Source organism: Vulpes vulpes, chromosome 14 (genome assembly GCF_048418805.1).
Source record: "Vulpes vulpes isolate BD-2025 chromosome 14, VulVul3, whole genome shotgun sequence".
NCBI classification, from domain to species: domain Eukaryota; kingdom Metazoa; phylum Chordata; class Mammalia; order Carnivora; family Canidae; genus Vulpes; species Vulpes vulpes.
The window spans coordinates 87,292,184-87,315,656 of record NC_132793.1 but is presented as its reverse complement, the minus strand read 5'-3'; the positions used below and the strand labels follow the sequence as shown (position 1 = coordinate 87,315,656).

General features: G+C 41.2%; 1 protein-coding gene across 12 annotated transcripts in view; it reads left to right on the top strand.

Annotated features, from left to right (window-relative positions):
- Positions 1-2,160: 2,160 nt before the first annotated feature.
- Positions 2,161-23,473, top strand: part of TJP1 (tight junction protein 1) — a 250,703-nt gene continuing 229,390 nt past the window's right edge. For all 12 annotated transcript variants that reach the window (XM_072737097.1, XM_072737096.1, XM_072737094.1 and 9 more), the window contains exons 1-2: positions 2,161-2,500; positions 14,283-14,415. In XM_072737097.1, the coding sequence (XP_072593198.1) occupies positions 2,328-2,500; positions 14,283-14,415 (306 nt within the window). In that variant the 5' untranslated portion in view covers positions 2,161-2,327. The remainder of the gene's footprint in view (positions 2,501-14,282; positions 14,416-23,473) is intronic.

The following is a 23,473-nucleotide window of genomic DNA, read 5'->3' as shown; positions in this document are numbered from 1 at the left end:
GGAGGATGTTAACATTTGGTAATTCTGTCTGATGGGTGTACAAGTTACCTTATCTGTACTATTCGTATATACATATTATATACACACACGCACACACACAGAGAAGCAGTCCTTGCTTTGCAGGTTCAGATATGCCTGTTGTGAGCTACTATGACTTAGTTAAATAACACCAGTAGCTCAACAATATGGTTCACATTTCAGTTATCATAGCCTATTAACTGTGAGAAAAATGCATAAAGTTCCATGGTAGCTCCTTAGTCCACAAATCACCATGTAATTAACATACATATCATGATCAGTGAGCAATCACAGCCATTCTTTCAAAGTCTGTCAGTGAATGGTAACTGCACATCTGCAATAGTTCAGGTAATGACAGTAAAGTGTGCAGTTGATAATCTAGTATCTCCCAGTGGTAAACCCACACAGTACTGTATGAAAATGGGTAACTTTCAGAGAGAATTGCTAAACAAAGATGATAGTGCAGCAAAGAGAAAAATGATAAAGATGGAAGTGAAGGGAAATTTGAATGGAATATAAATGGTGTTTTTTTTTAAATTTTTATTTATTGATGATACTCACAGAGAGAGAGAGAGAGAGAGAGGCAGAGACACAGGCGGAGGGAGAAGCAGGCTCCATGCACAGCGAGCCCGACGTGGGATTCGATCCCAGGCCTCCAGGATCGCGCCCTGGGCCAAAGGCAGGCGCCAAACCGCTGCGCCACCCAGGGATCCCCTATAAATAAATGGTGTTATAGAAGAAACAGGCAACTGTGAAGATACTGACACTGCTGTCTTTCCAGAGAGTCTAGATTTGCAGCCAGAGGAACTTACTGAATATGAACTAGGATGAGGAGACTGGTTGTGACGAAAAGGATGAGGATGTCCCAGACAATGTCACATTAAAGGAATTCTGATATATTTCACATTGAAAGCTCAGAGTATAAAATTTTGAAAGTCATCCAAACATGATGCATTACCAAGGCTCAGAAAAGATGCTCTATATAACAATTCTACCAGGAGAAGACCAGCACTATTCGAGTTACCTTTGATAAGTTTCTCTTATCAAACAGCTTAATTCTCAATGTCTGTAATATTTCAAACTACAGTGCATTGAATTAGTTTTACTTTTTTTTTTCATTTCCTTATAAATTTACAACTGCTCATGAAGAGCGTTTGAACTGTTTTGACAAAATTTTTAAAGGTCATGGGACAATCTTAATTTTCCCAGTTGATCATTAAAACAATTTTGAAAAATAAATAAATAAATAAATAAATAAATAAATAAAACAATTTTGCATGGTTCACAGTCATTCGTACAGTTCCAAAGTACTGTGCAAGAAAGGACTGTATACATATATATATATATGCACACACATATATGGATGCATACATATGCTACATATATCATGTATAAAGTATATACACCTTCTGTATTATATATAGTATGTCCGTGTATACACATACATGCATTTTGCATAGATGCATTTTATGCAAAAATACACACATACATATATACACACATATACATGCTACATACATCATGTATATGGTATATACACCGTCCGTATTATATATAGCATGTATGTGTATACACATACATGCATTTTGCATAGGTGCGTTTTTATGTAAAAATACACACATATACATATATGCCACACACACACAGATACGTACACATATATGGTACATACGTCATGTATCGTATATACACCATCATACACATACATGCACTTTGCATAGATGCATTTTTATGTAAACATAAAATCTTCAAACGCTTTAGGCTAGAACACATACACGATGATTGCAAACCATTAACCGAGAATTATAAACTAAAACCATTTTTTCCTCTGTCTTCTGGAAGCTTGTCAGGGGCTTCTCCTGGACTCCACACGGTTGCAAGGGCTCTGACGGCAGCCTCCGAGGAAACCGAGGCACACGCGGCGCGGGGCCAGGGAGGCGGGGGCGGCGGGCCCGGCCCCACTCCTTCTGCCCGAGCGGCCGGAGCAGTCGGGCCGCCGCCCGGGGCGCACGCGGGGGCCGCGCGGGCCGGCGGAGGGGGCGGTGCGGGCGGCGGCAGCGGCGGGCCACGCACGGCGGCGGCGGCGGCGGCGGGAGCGGCCGGGCACGCACGGCTACGGCGGCGGCGGCGGCGAGGGCGGCGGGAGCGGGAGCGGGAGCGGGAGCGGAGCCGGAGCGGGAGCGGGAGCCGCGGGAGCCGCCGGAGCCGCGGGAGCCGGGCGCGCACGGCCGCGGCGGCGGGAGCGGCGGGAGCGGCGGGAGCTGTGGCGGCGGCAGCTGTGGCGGCGGCGGATGGCCCAGAGCTGATCTATGCGGCGCCTGGAGGGGCTGTGTCTGCGGCGCCGGCGGCGGCGGCGGGGCCCTGCCCGCGAGCGGAGCGGGGACAAGATGAAGTACCAGAAATACCTGACGGTGCTGCAGATGGCCATCGGCGTCACCCCCTCCAACCGCGGCAGCCTCCTGCCGCTCAAGAGGAGGCTGTGGTGAGGGCGCGGCGGGCGCGGGCCGGGGCCGGGGCCGGGCGGGCGGGCGGGCGGGCCCGAGGGCGCGGGGAGCGCCGAGCGCAGCAGCCATTTCGGAGCCCGTGGGGCCCGCGCCCCCGCGGGCAGGTGCGGCCGCGACACGCAGACGGCGCCCGGGGGGAAGGCGGGGGCCCGGCGGCTGCCGCCCGGGGCTGTCCTTGCCAGCCCGTCCCCGCCGAGGCCGTCGCTCGGGGTTTCGGGCGGGCTCCCCCGCGGGCCGCAGAACAGCCCGCGATGTGTCAACACGCACCCGCCGCGGGCAGGCGACGGGCCAGCCGCTCGCCCCCGCCGCGAGGGGAGTAAGTTCCGCGACGCTAATGGCACGGTGCGGGGCTGCATTTTACCCGCACGCGTTCCAGTTCCTCTGACCTGGAAACCGTTACCGGCGGTAACGGGAAGAGGTCGCCCTTAGAAGAGAAAACGTCCGAAGTTTTCCAGGTCTGGTGGACACCGTGGAGGATCTGTGGGGTTGTGTTGCGTTTCTGTGAGCGTTTAAGTGGGGCATGCGGAGTCCCCGGGGCTGCCTGGGCGTTCCGCCGCCTCAGACTTCAGCGTGAGGCTCTGTCGCCAAATAGTCCAGCGAAGGGGTGGTGACTGTCAAAAGAATATGTCCGCAATCTTGCTGTTCGGTAGCTATTTTAATTTTACATTTTGTGGTCTGTGGAGATTTACACAGTTCGATTTTAATTGAATTGAATTTCAAGGTTATAGGGAAAAGGAAGTGAGGCCGCTTGTAGGCATTTGAGAAAAGTAGTTTGTGCCATCTAAGACTAAATGAGTGATCCAAGGAACGTAAAGATGGAGCAACCAAAAAAAAAAAAAAAAAAAAAAAAGCTTAAAAGAAAAAAAAAAAAAAAAGAATGCCCCATAATGAAGAATTTTGGAGGTAAGACCAAAAAATATGGGCAGCAGAGTTCAAATTCAGCTGTGCCAGTTACTCTGTGACCTTAAGCAAGTTACTGGAGTATCTGTTTCTTGGTCTGTACGGTGAGAATGATATTGTCTACCTCCTGGGGTCATAACCCAGATCAACTGAGATAATGAATACAAAGCATCTGCCACTAGGTCTGGCTGAATAATGGGTGCTTAGTGACTATTAGTGTCTTCCTCACCGCCCTCCCTCTAATAATTTATTTAAAGAAAGAAATTTAGGGATACCTTGGTGGCACTGCCTCCAACTCTTTCAGCTGGGGTCCTGACCTGGAGGTCGTGAGATCCAGCCCTATATCTGGCTGCACCCTCAGTGAAGAGGCCACTTGAGTTTCTCCCTCCTTCTCTGCCCCCTTCCCCCACTTTTCCTCTCTCAATCAAATAAAAATTTTTAAAAAGAGAGAGATGTATTCTGCAAACAGTATTTTAATTTGATGAATAGCAAGGGACAACACATCAAGGACTAGACTGGTAATAGTTGGCAGTAATTAAGAAATGTCCATGGAAGAAGATTTTTAGCAAATATATGAAGACTGTCGCTATTATGAAGCAAGAAGCAGCAACATTGCAAGATGGCTTTTCAGGTTGATAAAGGAAAGAAAGAAGAAAAAAAGAGGTCAGCACCAGCTCTGCCTTTCTCCTGAGCACTTACAATATATAAGGCACTACATATTTTACCTAATTGCCATACATGCTACCTCCCCCCCAACCGTGCCACTGGAATGTAAGTTGCATGGGGGCAGGCCTTTTTGTCTGTTTGGTTCATTACTAAGTCCCCTATAACTGATATCTGGTACAAAATAGTTTCTGAAAAGATACATGTTGAATAGATTTATTCTTTTTTTAAATTCAAATTCAATTAGCCAGCATATAGTACATCATCAGTTTCAGATATAGTTTTTAATAATTCATCAGTTGCGTATGACACGTGCTCATCATATCATGTGCCCTCCTTAATGCCCATTACCCAGTTCTTAATAATGCATAACCGGGAAAGAAATTTTCTTGATGTCAAATTTAAAAACTAAGATGTGGGAATATTGTTTGAGGAACTGTTGGGCATGAATATTAATTAGCATCAGTGGGCCACCAAGTCAGGATACTAGGTTTATTCTTTTTCAGTGGAGTGCTGCTTCTGAGAATACATTCCCCAATACAGTGTGTGAAGAGAGGACACAAAGAAATAAAATCCAGGTAACTTTTGTGCTCTAGAGATTCATGTTTCAGGCAGGCAGGGAACCAGGGCTGCAGTTAAAAACCATCTAATGAAGAGAGAGCCTGGAAAAAGCCAGGGAATTTTGTTTAACTGATCCACAATCTTAAATGAGCATTCCAGAATTTCTGCTCAATGTTAAGTGAATTTGCAAATGCTAATATAATTTCTGTAATGGCAAAGTGAAGAGCATACATGATGGAAACTCTAGAGTGGATGGTACTTCAAACGTGTATATATATATATATATATATGTATGTATATGTATGTATATGTATATATATGTATATGTATATATATATGTGTGTATATATAGTCCTTTCTTTCTTTAAGTTGAAGAATATTGTGCTGCCTGACTCATCTCTCTCTTACATCCTCTGGAATTGATTTTCTAGATAACATTTCATTTTGCCAGTATTAGAGCCAACGGCATATGGGGAATTAAGACAGGTGCTATTACATAGCAAGAAGATGTGTGGATATGGGTTCTGACTCCAGCATGGTGGGTGGGAACCAATAGCAGACATCAGCATGGATTGTCGGACCTTGGGATGCACTATACCCATTTAGAAGATGTGAGGGATACTATGATAATTGGTTGTGGCACATACGAAGATTTATATGAAATGTGCTTACGCGAAAGTGCATGCTGTCTGTGTTCCTCTCTCTCTAAATTCTTGCAGTCTATGTGGACAGATGGCATGCCTGCAAAACTTATGCGGATGGAAGTAAAGGGTAGGGTTGCCTGGTCCAGGGCTCTGGCCCCACACTTCTATCTAGTTTGACCACTTGTGCTCATTAGCTTTCTTCTGTGCACCATCTTTTCATCTTTCTGATTGGCTCTGCAATTCCTATAAGGAATAATAGATTTGTACACCATTTTTGGTGGAAAGCAAAGCAGACAAACAGCCAGACCTGCATCACTGGAGCCTGCAAGAACTTTGTCTTCTCCTTGTCTCCTTCTCCAAGAAATTTAGGAAGTAGGACTGTTTGGTTTTGAATCATTAGTGTTTAAGAACATAGAACTAAGGCCTGTGACCTCTACCCAAAGTAGGTGTGAGTTTGTGCAGCTTGCAGCCAGTGGGTATCTTCTATAATTGCTGCTTCTGAAAAGAGGCAGCAGGGCACTGTTTTTCCTAGAGCTGCTGTAACAGATTACCACTGATTCAGTAGTTTAAAACAGCGGAAATGTATTCTCCCTCAGTTTTGGAGGGCAGAAGTCTGAAATCAAGGTGTCTACAGAACCAGGCTTCCGGGAAGGCTCTAGGTGGGAATCCTTCCTGCTCTCTCCCCATTCCAGGTGGTTCCAGGCATTCCTTGTGGCTGACTCACTTCCATCTTTCTCTGCCTCTTCACATGGTCTTTGTATGTCTGTGTCTTCTCCACTTCTGTCTCTTATAAGGACATTTGTCATTGGATTTAGAGTCCACCTGGATAATCCAGGATGATCTCATCTCAGGACCCTTCATTATTTCTGCAGAGACCCTTTTTCTAAATGAGAGTATCATTCACAGATTCCTGGGGTTAGGAAAAATGGAGAGGGAGCACCAACCAATCAAGTACAGGTCCAGGCAAAGTACTGCCAAGTACTGAGGCAAACTCTCTGCTTTTCAACAGGTGTGAAGCCCAAACAATTGTTACTCCTGTCGATTTTATGTGAAATGTGAAAAATATTTTCATAATAGTTTTATTGTTATTCATCCAGATTTTTGCATGGAGTGCCCTTATTATCATTTACACTGATCTTAGGGGGAAAAGAGAATGTCACCTCATTTTCTGCATGCCTCTAAAGATATTTCTCCCAGCTATTTGATTGAGTAACTATTGAAGGTGGTGTGGCATCAGTGCACTCATTCAAGTAGTTGTCCAGTAGGCAGATTCTGGAAAAAAGAAGAGCTGCCATTCCTTGAGTTTATTACCTGATGGACCCAGTAGAAGTGCTTTCCAAACATCCTCATATAACCTGCAGCACCACTATGAGGTAGCTGCTGTTTCCTCCCAGTTTTACAAATGAGGTCATTGACTTGCCCAGAGTCACACATCAGGTTTTATGCCAGTTGTTGGGGTTAAAAACACATTTGAGCAGGGACATGACAGTCTAGAAAGGAAGAACAACCGAAAACAGGTACAAAACAACTGGAAAGTGCCTTATAGAATGTTGTTTTTCCAAGGGTGGCCCATAGCCCCCTCATGGGTCACAGAGGTTCCTGTGATGGGACAGGAATGGCTCTAATATGCACGTCCTTTCTTGGCTTCTTTCTTTTTTTCTTTATTGAGGTATAGCTGACATACAACATATTTCTTTCAGGGGCACAATATAATGATTCAGTATTTGTCTATATAGCAAAATGATCAGTACAGTAAGTCTAGTTAGCATCCATCCCTTTCTTAGTTTCTTTAATGCGCAAATTGTAGCCAGTTATACACATTCTTATTTATATGTACAACTAAGGGCCAGCCATGTATATAAACATTTTAAGGCTTCTGAAGTCTGATACTTAAAGACAAAAATTAGCATTTTACCAGCATTTATGGAAGCATCCTTCACAAGAATTCAGTATCCTTCTAAAGTCAGCTGCCTTGCTGTGCTTAGCAGTATCTCGAGGCCTCTTCTTACACCCTTGTTTGTACTTCCCATTGTCTGGGGGAAAGATGCTCTGCTATCACCCATCAGTATTCTTCTTGAGTTGGTTGTGGTTATCAGTTCCTGATATATTTTTTAAGGCTTTATTTATTTATTTATTCATGAGAGAGAGGGGCAGAGACATAGGTAGAGAGAGAAGCAGGTTCCCTGTGGGGCGCCCGGTACAGGACTCGATCCTAGATCCCCAGGATCACCACCTGAGCTAAAGGCAGACGCTTAACCCTTGAGCCACCCAGGCATCCCTAATTCCTGATATTTTAAAATTAATATCTTGTAGAAAGATTGTTAGGTGTTATTTCTACCGGTATTTTGTTCTTGTGTAACTGCTTAATTTCTACCATTTTGATTATTTTTGCCCAATTTTTTGTTATTATTGAGATCTTTTCCACTAGAAATTAGAGATGGATGAGGTAGGCAAGCTTAGGAGTTGTTTGTTCCAAGTGAACCTTGGTCAGAAATTGTTGTGAGCCCAAACTTCTGCATTAGAAACCAAATGAGAGGGTTTCTGCCTGTCAAGCATGCCAGCCCTGACCACAAGGAAAAACATGGTCGTATTACAGAGGTTATGAACAGAGTGGAGAGAAGCAGAAATTTTCTCCCCAGTCATCCCCTAGAGATGAATAAATGGAATTAAGAATTAGGAAAATTTTCTTTTCTTACTTCATTGTAAGCTAAATATCGATTTCCCTAGAATTCAAGGGAAAATATCCAAAATGCTTACATCTCAGTTACTAACTTTATTTTCCTTGTCATCAAGGGCCATTCTCCTAAATATTTGGGAAATAAAGCCCAGAGTCTGAGTTAATTCAGTTCAGACCACACCATCAGGAGAGTGGGACTTTGGGATTAAAAATATGCCTGGGGCATCTGGGTGGCTCAGTCGGTTAAGTGTCCAAGTCTTGATTTCGGTCCAGGTCATGATCTCAGGATTGTGAGATCAAGCTCCATGCTGGGTGTGGGGCCTGCTTAAGATTCTGTCTCTCTATACTCCCTCCGCTTATATTCTCTCTCTCTCAAATAAATAAATAAATAAACCAAAACAAAAACAAACCAAAAAACTAGAACAACAACAACAAAATACTCCTTTTTCTTTTCCCTCCACATCTCCACGTGGAGACGTCAGAAAGAACTGTCCTTCGTGGGCTTTTTGTATCCAAGTACAGCTCGTCTTAACTGAATTGTAAATATTCCTCTCTATTCTTAACGAGGTTCCAGCAGAAAAGTATTTGAACACACAAATCCCTGCCCCAAGACATATATTAATTCTCAAAAACAGTAGTAAAACAGAAGAGAAGTGACATTTTAAATTCCCCTATATCTCAATGCCCCTTCTACTTATCTATGAGTTAACATTGTATATTATTATCTGGAATCATGTTTATTTCTTTTCTTTTTTCCTCACCAAAGAAAAGGGGGTCATTACTGAACCATATGCTTTTTAACCTCTTCGTTTCCCAAAGACCTGCTCAAAACTCTTACTCTGTAGGAGCCTGGTTCTCTGCCTAGGCAAAGCACCTTCCTCCTGCCCAGTCTGTGGGTGGGGTGGATACAGACCTGATATTCACCTTCTATATACCAATTCAGTTCTACTCTTTAGTAAATGTTTTTATTATGATCCTGGTGGGGGAGGGCAGGATTATATTTAGGAGTTTTAGTTATATTTAGATAGGATTTTTTTTCCTGATTTCATCACTAGACTTGATATTACATTGAGTTAAGTCTGATAAATTTTTTGGCTGTCAGTCATTTATACATTTGGTGGATATAAATTTTTATCACAGACTTCAGATTTTAGGTTTGGTAAAAAGGTAAATAGTGATGCTTTTCGAGTCAAATGAGAGAAAAACTTGTGAAAAATATCTTTGTCAAAAAGTTTATATTAATTTCTTATGATTATGTCACATAATCAATGCTATCAAAGTGAGAGAAAAGAAACAGAATTTAAGACTTACATATTGTTTTACAAATCTGTTTTTCTTTCCTATATGCCTTCTTCTCTTAAGTGAAATTCTTCATTATTTTCATGGAAGCTTTTATTCTGCAGAGAAGAGAGCAACACTGTACAATGTACTACTTTTTTTTTTTTTTTGTATTGAGAATAATGAGCAGGACATCATCAGAATTTTATCCTTGGAGGTGACTTGAAAGGTGCACTCATTAGCAATTCAATGAAATAACGAAAATATGCATTAAAAAGCCACAACAGGGATGCCTGGGTGGCTCAGTGGTTGAGTGTCTGGGCATGATCCTGGCTCAGGGCATGATCCTGGGATCCTGGGATCAAGTCCTGCATCAGGCTTCCCGGAGGAAGCCTGCTTCTCCCTCCCTGTTTCTGCCTATGTCTCTGCCTCTCTCTGTCTGTGTCTCTCATGAATAAATAAATACATAATTTTTTTTTAAAAGCCACAACAAAAATACTAACAGTTTGAGTAAACAACACCAAATGCCATCAATGGACCAACATTTTTGCAGAATCTCTGAAATGTACATACTAGATTGGATGGATCTACTGAGAGAAAAGCCTTGTAGGAACCACTGTCCACAAAATGAGCAGGAGAACATTTCTGCGCAAAGAGAGGTTGATAGCGTGCAGCAGCATTCCAGGGATGGAAGGAGCAGAGGACATTTGGGGAATTAATCAGATTCGATGCTCAGTTGACTCCTTGCCTCCCTAGTTTGTGACAAGTTGTGGACAACAGTGTTGCTTTCTCACTTACCAAAGCAGTGAATGCGAGCTCTTGGGCCAGAGACACAGGGCTGTAGCTGAGATAGCTACTGAGCCCTGTGACCCAGAAGAGAAGTTACTTCATAACAGCCTGTCCCATCTCCCTGCCAGAGTTGCCAAAGGCAGGCCACAATAATCTCGACAATGCAGAAACAGATGTTCTCTAATACAAGTATAAGTAGACATTAAAAATCACGAAACAGTTGGAGAAAGCCAGTATTAAGAGAATTACTGTACTCAACAAACAAAAGAACTAAGTCCTGAGAAAATAGAAAAACCATCGATTTAAATGGTTATTTTCAGAAAGATGCAAGAGAATATTGTATTAATAAAACACAGTATGAGACACTTCAGAAATTTAACCTTTGCTTATTAAACTGAAAGAGAATGGCTGAACGGATAAAACTGAAAAGCAAGTTAGCAACCTAGAGGAGTAAGCTAAAGAACCACTAAAGAATAAAGGGATCAAAAGTATGAAAGAGAAGTTAAGAGACCTTGAAACTATTTCCAAGAAAGGGTGGAGCTTTTGGTAGGGTTGTCTTGGTGTTGGAAAAGAAGGGAAACGGAGGTGGGTTTAATGTTGTTTCTTGTGGAACAGCAGATAGGAATACCACTGAACTGTAGATGTTGATAGAAATATTTCAGTTTAAATATATATGTGTATACAAATATATTCTGGAAATATAGAAGTATGTATATATGTATGCATATATTTATGTATCTATGCACATATAAATATATAAATATGTGTGTGTATATAGTTAGCTAGAGTTAGAGTTGCCCTAATAAGATGTGTAACTTTGTTTTTTGTTTTTGTTTTGTTTTGTTTTGTTTTTAGATGTGTAACTTTGAACTATGAGTTGGAAAGGAGAGAGTCCAGGGGTGGGTGGAGACATAGAAAACTCAATCATATTAAAAAGGTGGGAAAAGAAAAAGAAAGCATTTAAACTAGAAAAATATAAACTATAAAACAATGTGGCAGGAATAAACCTAAATATATCAGTAAACACAACAAATTTGAATGGATTAAGTTTCTCTCAAAAGATACAGATTCCCAAATTGGATAAAAAAGAAAACAATAAGGCAGCCTGGGTGGCTCAGTGGTTTAGCCACGCCTTCAGCCTCGGGGCATGATCCTGGAGACCCATGATCCAGTCCCAAGTCGGGCTCCCTGCATGGAGCCTGCTTCTCCCTCTGCCTGTGTCTCTGCCTCTCTCTCTCTCTCTCTCTCTCTCTCTCTCTGTTTCTCATGAATAAATAAAATATTTTTAAAAGAAGAAAAAAGAAAGAAAATAATCTGGTTACATGCTGCTAAAGAGTTAACAAGATTAAGGGTATAGCTAAAAGAAGGGCAGGGGGAGACAGCAGGGGCTTGGAAAGGTTCAAAAGACAAGCACAAAAAAAGATAAGTCAAGAAAAAAGATAATATATAAATGTAGATGGGGAAATTAATAGACAAAATAGCATTTAAGGTAAAGTCTTTAACTGGAACAGAGCCTTTTAATATGATGAAAGGTTAAATCCCAGAAAGATATGAGTTATAAACATTAAAGCATCTAATACAACAGACTTGAAATATGTAAAGGAAAAACTAATATATAAAGATCAGTTTCAAATCCATATTCATGTTGGAAAACTCCAAAATAGTCTTTTTTAATAGAAATCAGCCCTTCAACAAGATAAGTGTAATTAAGGATACAGAGAAGTTGTTATAAAATGATAAAGTCACTCTTCCACTTGAGGATACTCCCACCCTCACATGAACATACTTTCTTATATCTTGTTGATGGAGGTATAAGTTGGTAAAGCCTTTTGAAAGGTAGTACCTAGCAACATCTAGAAACCTCTGACCCTGCGTTTTACTTCTAGTAATCTTTCCTAAGTAAATACTATGTGCGCAAAGATGTTAACTATGTTCATTGCTTTATAGTTTGATAAACATTTGAAAGCTAAATGCCCATTGGTTAGAAGAGTGGTTGAATAAATTGTGGTACACCTATATAATGAAATACTGTTTAGCCATTAAAAGAAATGAAATATGTAAGTTCAAGCCCCATGTTGGATATAGAGACTACCTAAAAATAAAATCTTAAAAAAAAAATGTGGGGGGAGGGGAGATGCCTGGCTAGTTTAGTAGATAGAGCATGCAACTCTTAATCTCAGGGTTGTAAATTCAAGCCCCACATTGGGTGTAGAGACTAATTAAAAATAAAATCTTTTAAAAATTGAAATAAATCTGGTTATTCTGGGAAAAGCTTCAAGATATATTACTAAGTGAAAAAGTAGGGTGCAGGGCAATTTGATCACTGCTAAAAAGTTTCAAAGAAGATTCACACATACCTGGATAAGCATGGGCATTTGTTTGGGAGTTTATACAAAGAACTGTTAGTGGTGGTTGTTCTTAGAAAAAGGAATGGGGATTTGGGATGGGGGGAGAAGGAAGCTTTACTTTTCAATTTTGCATCTTTTCATACTCTTTAAATATTCTAACTATAGGGAAGTAGTACTTTTAAACTGCAGGCATACCTAATCTAGTCTATTTTATGATATTCATTGCCGTCTTATTATTATATAAGTCAAATTTACTTTGCTAATAGTCCATCCAGTGTATCCTTTTCAAGCAATGAGAGAAGACCTATTTTTTTTAGAGAGAGAGAGAGAGTGCACGCTCACAGAGAGGAGGGATAGAGGGAGAGAGAAAGAATCTTAAACAGGTTCCATGCTCACCATGGGGCTCAATCTCAGGACCCTGAGATCATGACCTGAGCCGAAATGAAGAGTTGGACGCCTGACTGAGCCACCCAGGCGCCCCATGAGAGACCTATCCCTTTCAGACAGCATTTCAAGTATAAAATATTAATTAGGTCGGGAAAGTTGAAAAGTATGTGAACATGGAATGTATACAAGCAGGAAATCTGATCATAAAATAAGGAAACTGATTTTCACAAGCCACACATAACAAATCAGTCTTACTCCTTAAACCTTTGTCATCCCTAAGATGATAATCCACTAAGTAGTTTCCTCCCCGGTTCCCAGGGCACCTTCTAAGGCTGTCAGCATTAGTGGCACAGAAGCGATTGAACACATGGTGGACTTTGTGTGTTTACATGTATCCCAATGTGCATAGATTAGATTATTTACCATTTCTTTTTATCTGTATTTACTTGGTTCTGTAATCATGTTAAAATTAAGTGTTGGCTGTCATGTTTAAATTTTTGAAGTTACTTTCATGCTTGAAAAAGCATGCTGAACAGTATTTGTGGTTGTACAAAGTGATAGCCAACTTGCTCCAAGCGTGCTGGGCTCTGGGCTGAGAGCTTGATAAAAAATCACCTAGAGGGGAGCAGATGCCTCCCAGTTACCTAGGAAACTTCAGTCTGGCCTTCATTGCTTCTTTGATGGTCACAGAGTTGACTTTTAGTGAGTCTTTTTTTTTTTTTAATTTTTATTTACTTATGATAGTCACAGAGAGAGAGAGAGAGAGAGAGAGGCAGAGACACAGGCAGAGGGAGAAGCAGGCTCCATGCACCAGGAGCCCGATGTGGGATTCGATCCTGGGTCTCCAGGATCGCGCCCTGGGCCAAAGGCAGGTGCCAAACCGCTGTGCCACCCAGGGATCCCCCACTTTTAGTGAGTCTTAATGTAGAAATGTTTGAACCCCATCAAGAAAAATTTCTAAGCCAGCAAGCTGCTGAGAAATACTTAGAAAGGGTATCTGGGGCAGCCCCTGTGGCCCAGCAGTTTAGCGCCGCCTTCAGCCAGGGGTGTGATCCTGGAGACCCAGGATCGAGTCCCATGTCAGGCTCCCTGCATGGAGCCTGCTTCTCCCTCTGCCTGTGTCTCTGCCTCTCTCTCTCTCTCTGTGTCTCTCATGAGTAAATAAATAAAATCTCAAAGAAAGAAAGAAAGGAAGGAAGGAAGGAAGGAAGGAAGGAAGGAAGGAAGGAAGGAAGGAAGAAGAAGAAAGAAAAGAAAGAAAGAAAGAAAATACAAAGAAAGAAAAGGAAAGAAAGGAAAAGAGAAAGAAAGAAAAAGAAAGAAAAAAAGAAAGAAAGAAAGAAAGAAAGAAAGAGAGAATATCTGATCAGAGGTAGCTCCACTGTGGTTCTTAGCTTCTTGTTTGAAAAAGAGCACGAGATTTCTAGAGCTATTCTCAAGTAAGTCCTTATTTCATGCTTGAGAAACATATCTACTTCAAACCTGTCTTTTAAGTTTTTTTCCCTTCTTGCAGGGTAACGCCATCCTCTGAAAATCCAAATGGTGCTACTTCTAGCGTCAGCCAAGGAAAACCTTCTTTAAGACGAATAAAAGGGAGACTGCACAGAAGCAAAAGCCTTGACAGCATCGATTTCTGTGAACTCACTGTAAGTGGACTGTGCAGTATTTTTTTAAATTTTTCAAAGAATGTGAACATTTTTATTTCATTTTTATTTGCATAAAAACACAACAGTTGTATTTTGTGCACATTTTTTTTTGGCAATAAAAATGGGTTTATCCAACAGGTTACCAACCAGAATGCTTTGTTAACTGGTATCTGTATGAAACATCTATAATAAATGATTGTGATTTGAAGACCAAAATAAAGAAATGCTTCCTGAACTCTGCAACAAAAATTGAATTAAGTTCAGTGGAGTATTAATGTAAGTTTCTTAGAAAGTTACAAATCTGCAAGTTAATGTAAGTAGGATCTAAGTGTTTGATTAACCCCAAATATCCACCTTCCTGGCAGCGCCAGAAAATAGAGTTACTCTGATATGATTAGGACAGATCCTGATTCAGCTAATGCTAGTCCTTTCTATTTGTTCGAAGTGATTAACATTAGTGGTCATATTCTTTTTTTTCCCCCAGGCCAAGTGACAGGCTTTCATGTGAGTATGTGATACGTTCATGCATGTTTTAGAGGAACACTGGCACTTTCAGTCCCCACTGTCCTTTGCTATTAATTATGTTGTTTAGCTCATAAGAGATAATGTAGTGCTATAAAGGACATAGTAGAATTTTCTTTGCTTTAAGAAGAATTTATTCAAATTTATGTAGGGTTCAAATTAATGGATATTTAGGATGTTTAGCAGACCAGATGTGTTCGCTTCTCCCCTTGGAGCTCTGAAAATTTCTGAATTATAAAAGTACCATTGAAGGATGCCTGGGTGGCTTGGCTCAGTCAGTTAAGTGTCTGCCTTTGGCTCAGGTCATGATCCTGGGATCAAGCCCCACGTGGGGCTCCCTGCCTAGTGAGGAGGCTGCTTCTCCCTTTCCCTCTGCCTGCTGCTTCCCCTGCTTGTGCACTCTCTATCAAATAAATAAACTCTTTAAAAATCAATTAATAAATAGAAATACCATTCACCATACCTGTTTCAAACAGTGGTAACAAAGACTTTCTTTTTTGAGGGTATGACTTCTGCAATCTTTTATCAATAGTTAATGAAACCAAAAGTTCAGTAAATGTGGATATTCTTAATTTTTATTTTAGTAACTATTCTTGTTAAAATAATTATACTCAATTTTGCCTAAAAGTGTACTTGACCATTTTATGACACAAGGCAGCAGAAGGTGAAATGTGACCTTCTTGTGAAAAAGACATTTAAGCAATAACTGAGAAAAGACAGTAAGGTTTTGCTAAGCAAAGCTAATAATATGACTAAAGAAAATATAAATATGCTTTAATATAAAGAGAATTGCTTTGCAAAAGTCAAACACTGAATTGAGAAGCAGTTTTTTTTTTTAAGATTTATTTATTTATTTATTTATTCATGATAGACATAGAGAGAGAGAGAGGCAGAGACACAGGCAGAGGGAGAAGCAGGCTCCATGCTGGGAGCCTGATGCGGAACTCAATCCCGGGACTCCAGGATCGCGCCCTGGGCCAAAGGGAGGCGCCAAACCGCTGAGCCACCCAGGGATCCCCGAGAAGCAGTTTTGAGTTACTTTTTGGAATATAAAAAATGGAAATTGGAATTTATCAGGTTCTTTTTTATAGTATTAAACATTGTCATTACTGAAGGTAGTCCAATAACTAATAAATCTGGCATGTCATAAAATATGTTTGTTTGCTTAATTATGGTCTCTGTGGTTGGAGAAGAGGTAAATATATCAGTAGACTATGACAGGAAAAAAAAGCTTTACTTCATATACTATTGCTTTCAGCCTCCCAACAATAGAAATAGATTATTTTAGCTGTGAGGAAAAGTTAGCAGATAGAGCTATCTTTTATCATGATGAATATGTTTTAAAATTATTGATAATTCATCCCCTGCCTTGTGCCATGCAAGAGTTGATCTGGCTCAAGTGAGTACACAGTTCAAGCAAGGAAAAAATAACACTATCTGCAGAATTAATTTCTTTCTTTTTGAAATCTCTCCAATTTGACTTTATCTCAAAAGTGAAATGTCTTAGTTATCCCCAGAGGGAAGACATTTGACACTGAGGTTAAGAGAGAGAGGTAAAGTTGAGATTGATGGAAGGTCCCATTCCAGGGAGGAACATGTATGTGTTCAAGGACTACGTGGTTTTCTGCTTTCTGGAGAATACATTGAGAGGCCATGGACTTTGGTACACTGATATTTAATCTCTTTCAGTAATGAGAATGTATTAATGAAATGTAATTAGGGTTCACCCTTGAAGATTGCAGGGGTTAGAGGCATCAAGCCTCCATGCAGTCAAAAATCCACTTATAAGCTGATTCCCCAAAAACTTAACTACTAATAGCCTACTGATGACCAGAAGCCTTAGCAGTAACATAAATAGTCCATTGACATGTATTTTATGTGTTCTATGTATTATACACTTCATTCTTACAATAAGCTGAACTAGAGAAAAAGTGTTATTAAGAAAACTGTGGGAAGCCTGGGTGGCTCAGCGTTTAAGTGCTTGCCTTCGGCCCAGGGTGTGATCCCAGAGTCCTGGGATCAAGTCCCTGCATGGAACCTGCTTCTCTCTCTGCCTATGTCTCTGCCTCTCTCTCTCTCTGTGTGTCTCTCATGAATAAATAAATAAAATCTTTTTAAAAAGAAAAAACATCATAAGGAAGAGAAAACACATTTATAGCACCGTGTTGTAAAAAATCTACTCATATCTAGACCTATCAGTTAGTTCAAACCTGTACTGTTCGAGGCTCAACAGTACTGCAATCAATTAGACTTTTTTGCAGTTTGAGTTCGTTTTGTTTCTCAGGTTTCGCAGTGATGGGTGGTAGGACAGCAATGTTTGAAGATTTTTAGATTCTTAGAAATCTTTATAATGTGCATGTTCCGTTTTTAGGAAAGCAATAAACTGATTTTCCAAACAACAGAGAAATTTTTAAAAAGAGCCTAACAGCCTGGCTACTGCCACCATCTACCATAAGCTGTGGCAATTGGTGTTGTAATATCCAAAATACATAGGGGCATATAGCATCTTTAGCACAGGGATAGGAAGGTTGTTTTCCCCTCCACTTCTTCAAATCTGTCTTCTTTTTAAAAGAAAGAAGTGCTACTCTTGAAAACTAGATTAGAAGAGAGTCTCAGAGGAGGAGAATGGGATTCAGATCTGGTTCTCTTACACAGTTGACTCTAATGTAATCATAGAAAACCACATTTCAAAAGCTTCAGCCACAATGTTCAAAGGGTAATTACTTGGTAAATGATGGCCAATTATACAGGAATAGATACTTCTCATCCCCTTTAGGAAATAGTTTAGCCACCATAGGTGTCTCTGTTCAAAAAATAATGAAAATTTTGTCATATGATCTTTTTAAAATCTGTAAAAAATTTTATTAGATGTATGGCTTCCTTTGACTGCCAGAGCAATGAGCAAACCTTAAAGTAGAAAGACATACTTAGTTCATTATCTCTGGTTATGTGCAAATATCAAATTTGCATGACCAACAGAATAACGTGTATTTTTTTATTTTTACACTTTACTTTCAATTTTGCCTAAGAAAAAATACAATTTTTATTGCTTTTGGAAAAACAGAGCAAATAGAGTAAGAAGAGGTCCACTTGCTATGCATTCAAGGTCCCAGTTTCTGGCTGAGAAACCTCGGATTCCAGCTGAGTTGGCTGGCTTCGGTCCAGGCGTCAGATTGATGCCATTTCACTCCTGGGGAGAGGTGATTGTTTCAGCTTTCTCTGTGGGGATTAAATGGGATGGGCATCCTAGTTCATTTGGCAAATCCTACAGCATAAATGACTGACTTCCGAGTTCACTGGAGGAGACTGGAATCCATCCAGTCTCACTGCTTCCATGAGACAGTGTCCCAGAGATCCTTGGTAAACTTTTGTTGGGCAAGGCCTGCACTGGACAAGTCTGTTATGAACACCTGTCTTGCCTGGAAAACCTGAGCCTTTGTTCAACACTCTAATGGGTAAAATGCTATAAAACCACGTGACAAGTTCTCACTGCCCCTTGAGGTGATGGAGTGATGTATTGATGATCGGAAGAAGAAAAGTGACTATTTTGTCTTTAGACGCAGTTAATGATGTTGATATGCTGAACTATTCCGTTTCGCTCTGGGCCATGGCCTGTTTAGAGTGATCAGGTTGCCTTGTCCCTCCCTGCTTCTCAGATACTTCTAAGTGTATAGTCAAAACATTTTTAGTGATAATTTAAAAATTCAACAGACTGCTTGAAATTTTACAGCTTCCTTGATCATACATCCTCCCTAAAACAGGAAAATGGAGCCAGTTGAGTAGGATTCATTCAGTGCGGGGAGGCTCTTCTGAATATAGACTTACACAATTTATTTCCTGCTTTGTGGGTGTAAATCTAGATTGCTAATTTTCTCTTTCTGCCAACAGACAAATACTCCAAAAAGTTTCATGTACAATAAAGAGAAAACAGTGAACCAGTTAATAGTTTATGGCTGTGTTCCCTTAGCTTTGGATTAGACAGTTGTAGTCATCACCAAGAACCATTAGGCAAAAACGATAGGTCTCAAAATCTTCAGAGGAGTTTTTGTCATTAGAGGAAAAATATGTGATAATAAGATACTATTTGGAGTATATTACTTTTATATGTATTTCTGGGCTAATAAGTCACATTTCATTGCTGCCTTGTTGTTAAGGTAATTCTGTTTATTTTTATTTTTATTTATTTTATTTTATTTTTTTAATTTTTATTTATTTATGATAGTCACAGAGAGAGAGAGAGAGAGAGAGAGGCAGAGACACAGGCAGAGGGAGAAGCAGGCTCCATGCACCGGGAGCCCAACGTGGGATTCGATCCTGGGTCTCCAGGATCGCGCCCTGGGCCAAAGGCAGGCGCCAAACCGCTGTGCCACCCAGGGTTCCCTGTTTTTTTTTTAATGATCAGCAATTTTTCATATTTGAAAAGGTAACTTTTTTCTCCTGATAAAGAGGAGTCTCTATGTAGGCTCATAGAAAATAAGTGTAACCTATGAAGATATCAGTGATAGAAATTTTCTCCTTCTCCCTCTACCCTTTAAGACCTCCTCTGTGAGCTCTGTGGGACACTTGAGAGAGTCAAGAACACTGTTTTAAAACTAAATATCTGACTTTTAATACCTACCAAGTTTGCTTTCTTCTTGGCATGATTGGGTACCTGACTGGTGAATAAGGAGCTGGGCACCCCAAGGTGAGAAGATGGAAGGTGGTTATGTGAAGGCACATTGAATACCAACTTACCCTGCCTCCCATTCTGTTGGGAGGGGGCCAGCCACTTCTCCCCTTTCTTGCTCCCACCTGATCACCATTGCCCATCTCACCAGTCAGTATGAGAACCTAGAAGAAACAGCAGGGAGCATTGGGGGCCCCTTTTACTCTAGGTGCACAGCTTTCCCTCCTGACCTTTAGTGATATGGGCATCTTTCTGTTCACTTTTACAAATCTGCATCATTGTAGGTGTTGGCCCACGACCACCAGCAGATCTCCTCACTGTGCCCTCAACTCTTAGTGCATGTTTTATTCCTGATTGTATCAAGGGCTTCACCTCCTCAGAGACAGGGAGCATGTCTTTTATATTCCCCTGAATGCTACACATGACGGATTTTATGCTCATTAAGTATCTGTTGGTTGGTTGTTGGTTAATTGATTGTTTCGTTAGCTGTGGCAGCTCAGTAGAGAAAAACTTAGAGACCGTTAAATGTTCCCATAGTAGGCATTAAGAAGTAAGAGATGATGTAAAATGATGTAATTCATTTGATATGGAGTTAGGTAAAGTAACCAGCTTAATCTGTTGACCTATTTATGGGAAACACCCCTGAATAGCAAGAAATAAGGGGGGGAGCAAAGTAGACGTTGTGATGCCATTTAGAGGTGTATTGGAGGTGGAGGTGATGGTATTGGTGATGAAGGTAGAGGTGGTGATGGGGGTGGAGATAGAAGTGTACATACCCATTGTCATTAGTCTTTCATTGAAACTTTTGAGAGCAAACTGTACATATAATGTCTCACAATCTCTACATTTTGAATACATAGGTCCCCCAAGCAGGGTCATTCTCCACTTTGCCACCATGTAACAAATCAGGAAATCAACACTGACATGATAATAGTGTCCAATCTACAATTCCCATCCAAACTTCACCACTTTCCCAGTGGTACCTCTCTTTCCTTTCTGGTGCAGGATCCCATCCAGGTACAGGCATTGGTTAGAGATGTCATGTTTCCTCCTTGACAGTTTTAAAGAATCCTGAACCTGGAGCCGTTCAGTGTTTCTCATGACTAGATTCAGGTCATGTGTTCTTGGCAGGAACAGAGGACCTGCCGTCACTAGTCCCAGTTCACCAAGCACCTGGCCTCCTTGCTGGCTTCAGTGTCAGTGAACTAGACACAGGAGTGTACTGTGGCCCACTCCCAACCCTCCCTGAGGATATGCATTGCTGTGGGGTACAGGAGTCTTCCAGAATTATCACCCTCATTAATTTTCCAGAGTGGGAGAAATCAAGTAGAGTTTTGAGGCTCTTGTGCAGAACAAAGTAATCTGGCTGTTATATATGTTTGGGACTTCCAGAGGCCAATCTGAGTCCAGTTTGTCAATTAACAACCAATTAATAGTAGACAGTTTGCCCTTAATGGTTACTTTCATTAAACTACATATCTAAGGGACTCTCACAGACAGCCTTGCAAGGACTCTTGTCTTTTTGGAAAATTATAAGCATAATGGCAATAAGCTGTCTATTCCTCTGAATACTGTCAGCTTCTACCTTTATCTTACAGGCTTTTTGGATTGGGTCCACAGGTCAGAATTTTGTCTTCCATTTATGTCAGCGACTCCCTCTTTAGTTTCTTTTCACTAGCAAATGCTTTTTGAGAAGTTTGTTGGCTCTGATTTTAGGCGAGATTTTTATTTATCAAAACTGAATAGAAAAATACAGATGAGCCTTTTAGAAATTTAGATCTTAAAGAAAACAATAGAGAAATATTATTTCTAAAAAGAGAATATGAGGTCTTTAGTATTCTACCTTAATATATATTTCATAGTCTGTTTTGAAAGCAGTTCTTTGATTTTGCCTCTTTCTAGGGCTTACATTCCATCCTTGGTGGCTGGGCTGGAGAGTAGCCAGCTACTGTCCTTTCCCTGTCTCCAGCCACAGCCTTCACCTCTCTTCATGCAGATCAAGATGCCAGCCCCACAGCCAGAATATGTCCAGGCTTCATTTTTGGCTCATCTGGGACCCCTCTCCTTCATATCTTTCACACACACCACCACCGCCTCCATCATCATCTTGTCTGCTGTTAGAATGGTCAGATCTAGTAGAGCAAGCAGAAAAGTAAACAGACATGTTGTACTATGAACAATAGTGGAGGCAGTCCAGGGTACCTCCAGGGTACGGCAAAAGAATCACAAGAAGGTGGCCCTTGAACTGTATCTGGGAATGCATCTGACTTTATTTGGGGGAAAAGTGGGAAGGAGGTCATTAGATTGAAAGAGCAGAGCAGGGAGTGGAGACAGAGCTGAGAACTACTAGGGGTATGGAAAGATACTATAGTTTGTTTTGAACCCCAGAGCTTTACAGAGATGCCCGGGGCTGGGCTGGGTGGATCTTGAGCCCCCATCTCCCTCTTCAGCAGACGTAACTCCGCTTTGATCTGTTCTGCTGGAAGGTAGGAGGGACACACAGCTGGAAAAAAAAAAAAAAAAAAAAAAAGACTCTCCCCTGGGACGGTTTTGCTAGAACCAGAGAGTGCTAGTTCAAGGACAGTCAGAAGTAGAGGAGTAAGCCAGAGAAGTTCATGGATAGATGTTAGAGAAGCTGAGGAGGGCAGTTTCCAGAAGGGTGTGGGTAATCCACAGATACGTGCGGCCTCAAAGCTGGGGTGGGGAGCGGGGAGGGCAAAGCAACTGGGACCTGCCAGTGGTCAGAGAAGGTCATTCGAGGAGTGAGAACTAGAGTTTATATTTTCCTTTGTTTTTTATCTTGAGAGGAGAAATAATGTAATTTTTCATAAAGACACAGAACAGAGAGAGCCATCAGCACTTTGAAATCTACAGAGCTGATGTCATGGACCCTGACAGTTATGTCACATTTCTGACAGTTACAGCCCCCTCGCCCTCAAATCTATGAATGGGGCACACGATGTTAGAACTCACCCTCCGGGTGCTGTGCTGTTGGTGGTGACCGGGCACAAAGGTGGCAGGGGACATTTGGAGGTGGTTGGCCACATTAGCCAAGGGCAGTGGGGAAGGCCAGCAGGCCGGAGAGGTTGATAATAATAGAAATAAAAAGAATATTTTCATGGGTGCTGAAAGAGTAAATGTATGGAAATGATCCTTTATCTAAAATGGATAAAGTATCTCAGGTTCTCAGAGATGATCTATTATTTCACTATTTTTCACTCAGTGAATGGAATCATTTGATTTCCACATTTGTTATTGAACAGAATAAATAACCTCTGAAGAATGTAATAATGCAGTGTGTTTGTGTGTGCATGTGCATGCACACATTGTTTCCATTGTGGAGAAAACTGGTCACATTTCTCTTTGAAACAGACATCATTGTGTTCCTGGATGAGAGCATGTTAATTCATCTGGTTATTCCGTGACTTCAGAGCAGAGAAGGGGAAGTCTCAGAATGTGTTGTTTGCCATTCCTGTAACGTGTTCTATTTTGGGGAAGCTGCCCATGTTGTAGCTAACATTTAGTGGGTACTGACTATGCCTGATGGAGAGGCTGAGTGAGGGCCACACACACAATAAGAGTACCTGCTTTTTCACACTGGCTCAGGAGAACCTGAGAAAATAAACTAGGAGGAAAGGAATCCTTCCGTTGCCTTCGCGCTTTATAGTTTTCATTCCTGCAGTGAATGGGGGCATGAAATATTGATTTGTCTTCAGTGATGACTTCATAGCTTGCAGGAGGACTCCTTCCTCAGAGCCTGCTTTGGGTGCTGTCACAAGACCCAGTCGTCCCTGGATATCTTTGTGGCCTGTTTGTTTGGACACCAGCATTATTTCCAGATTATTGGAGCTAGCTCTCCCCTTCAGAGGC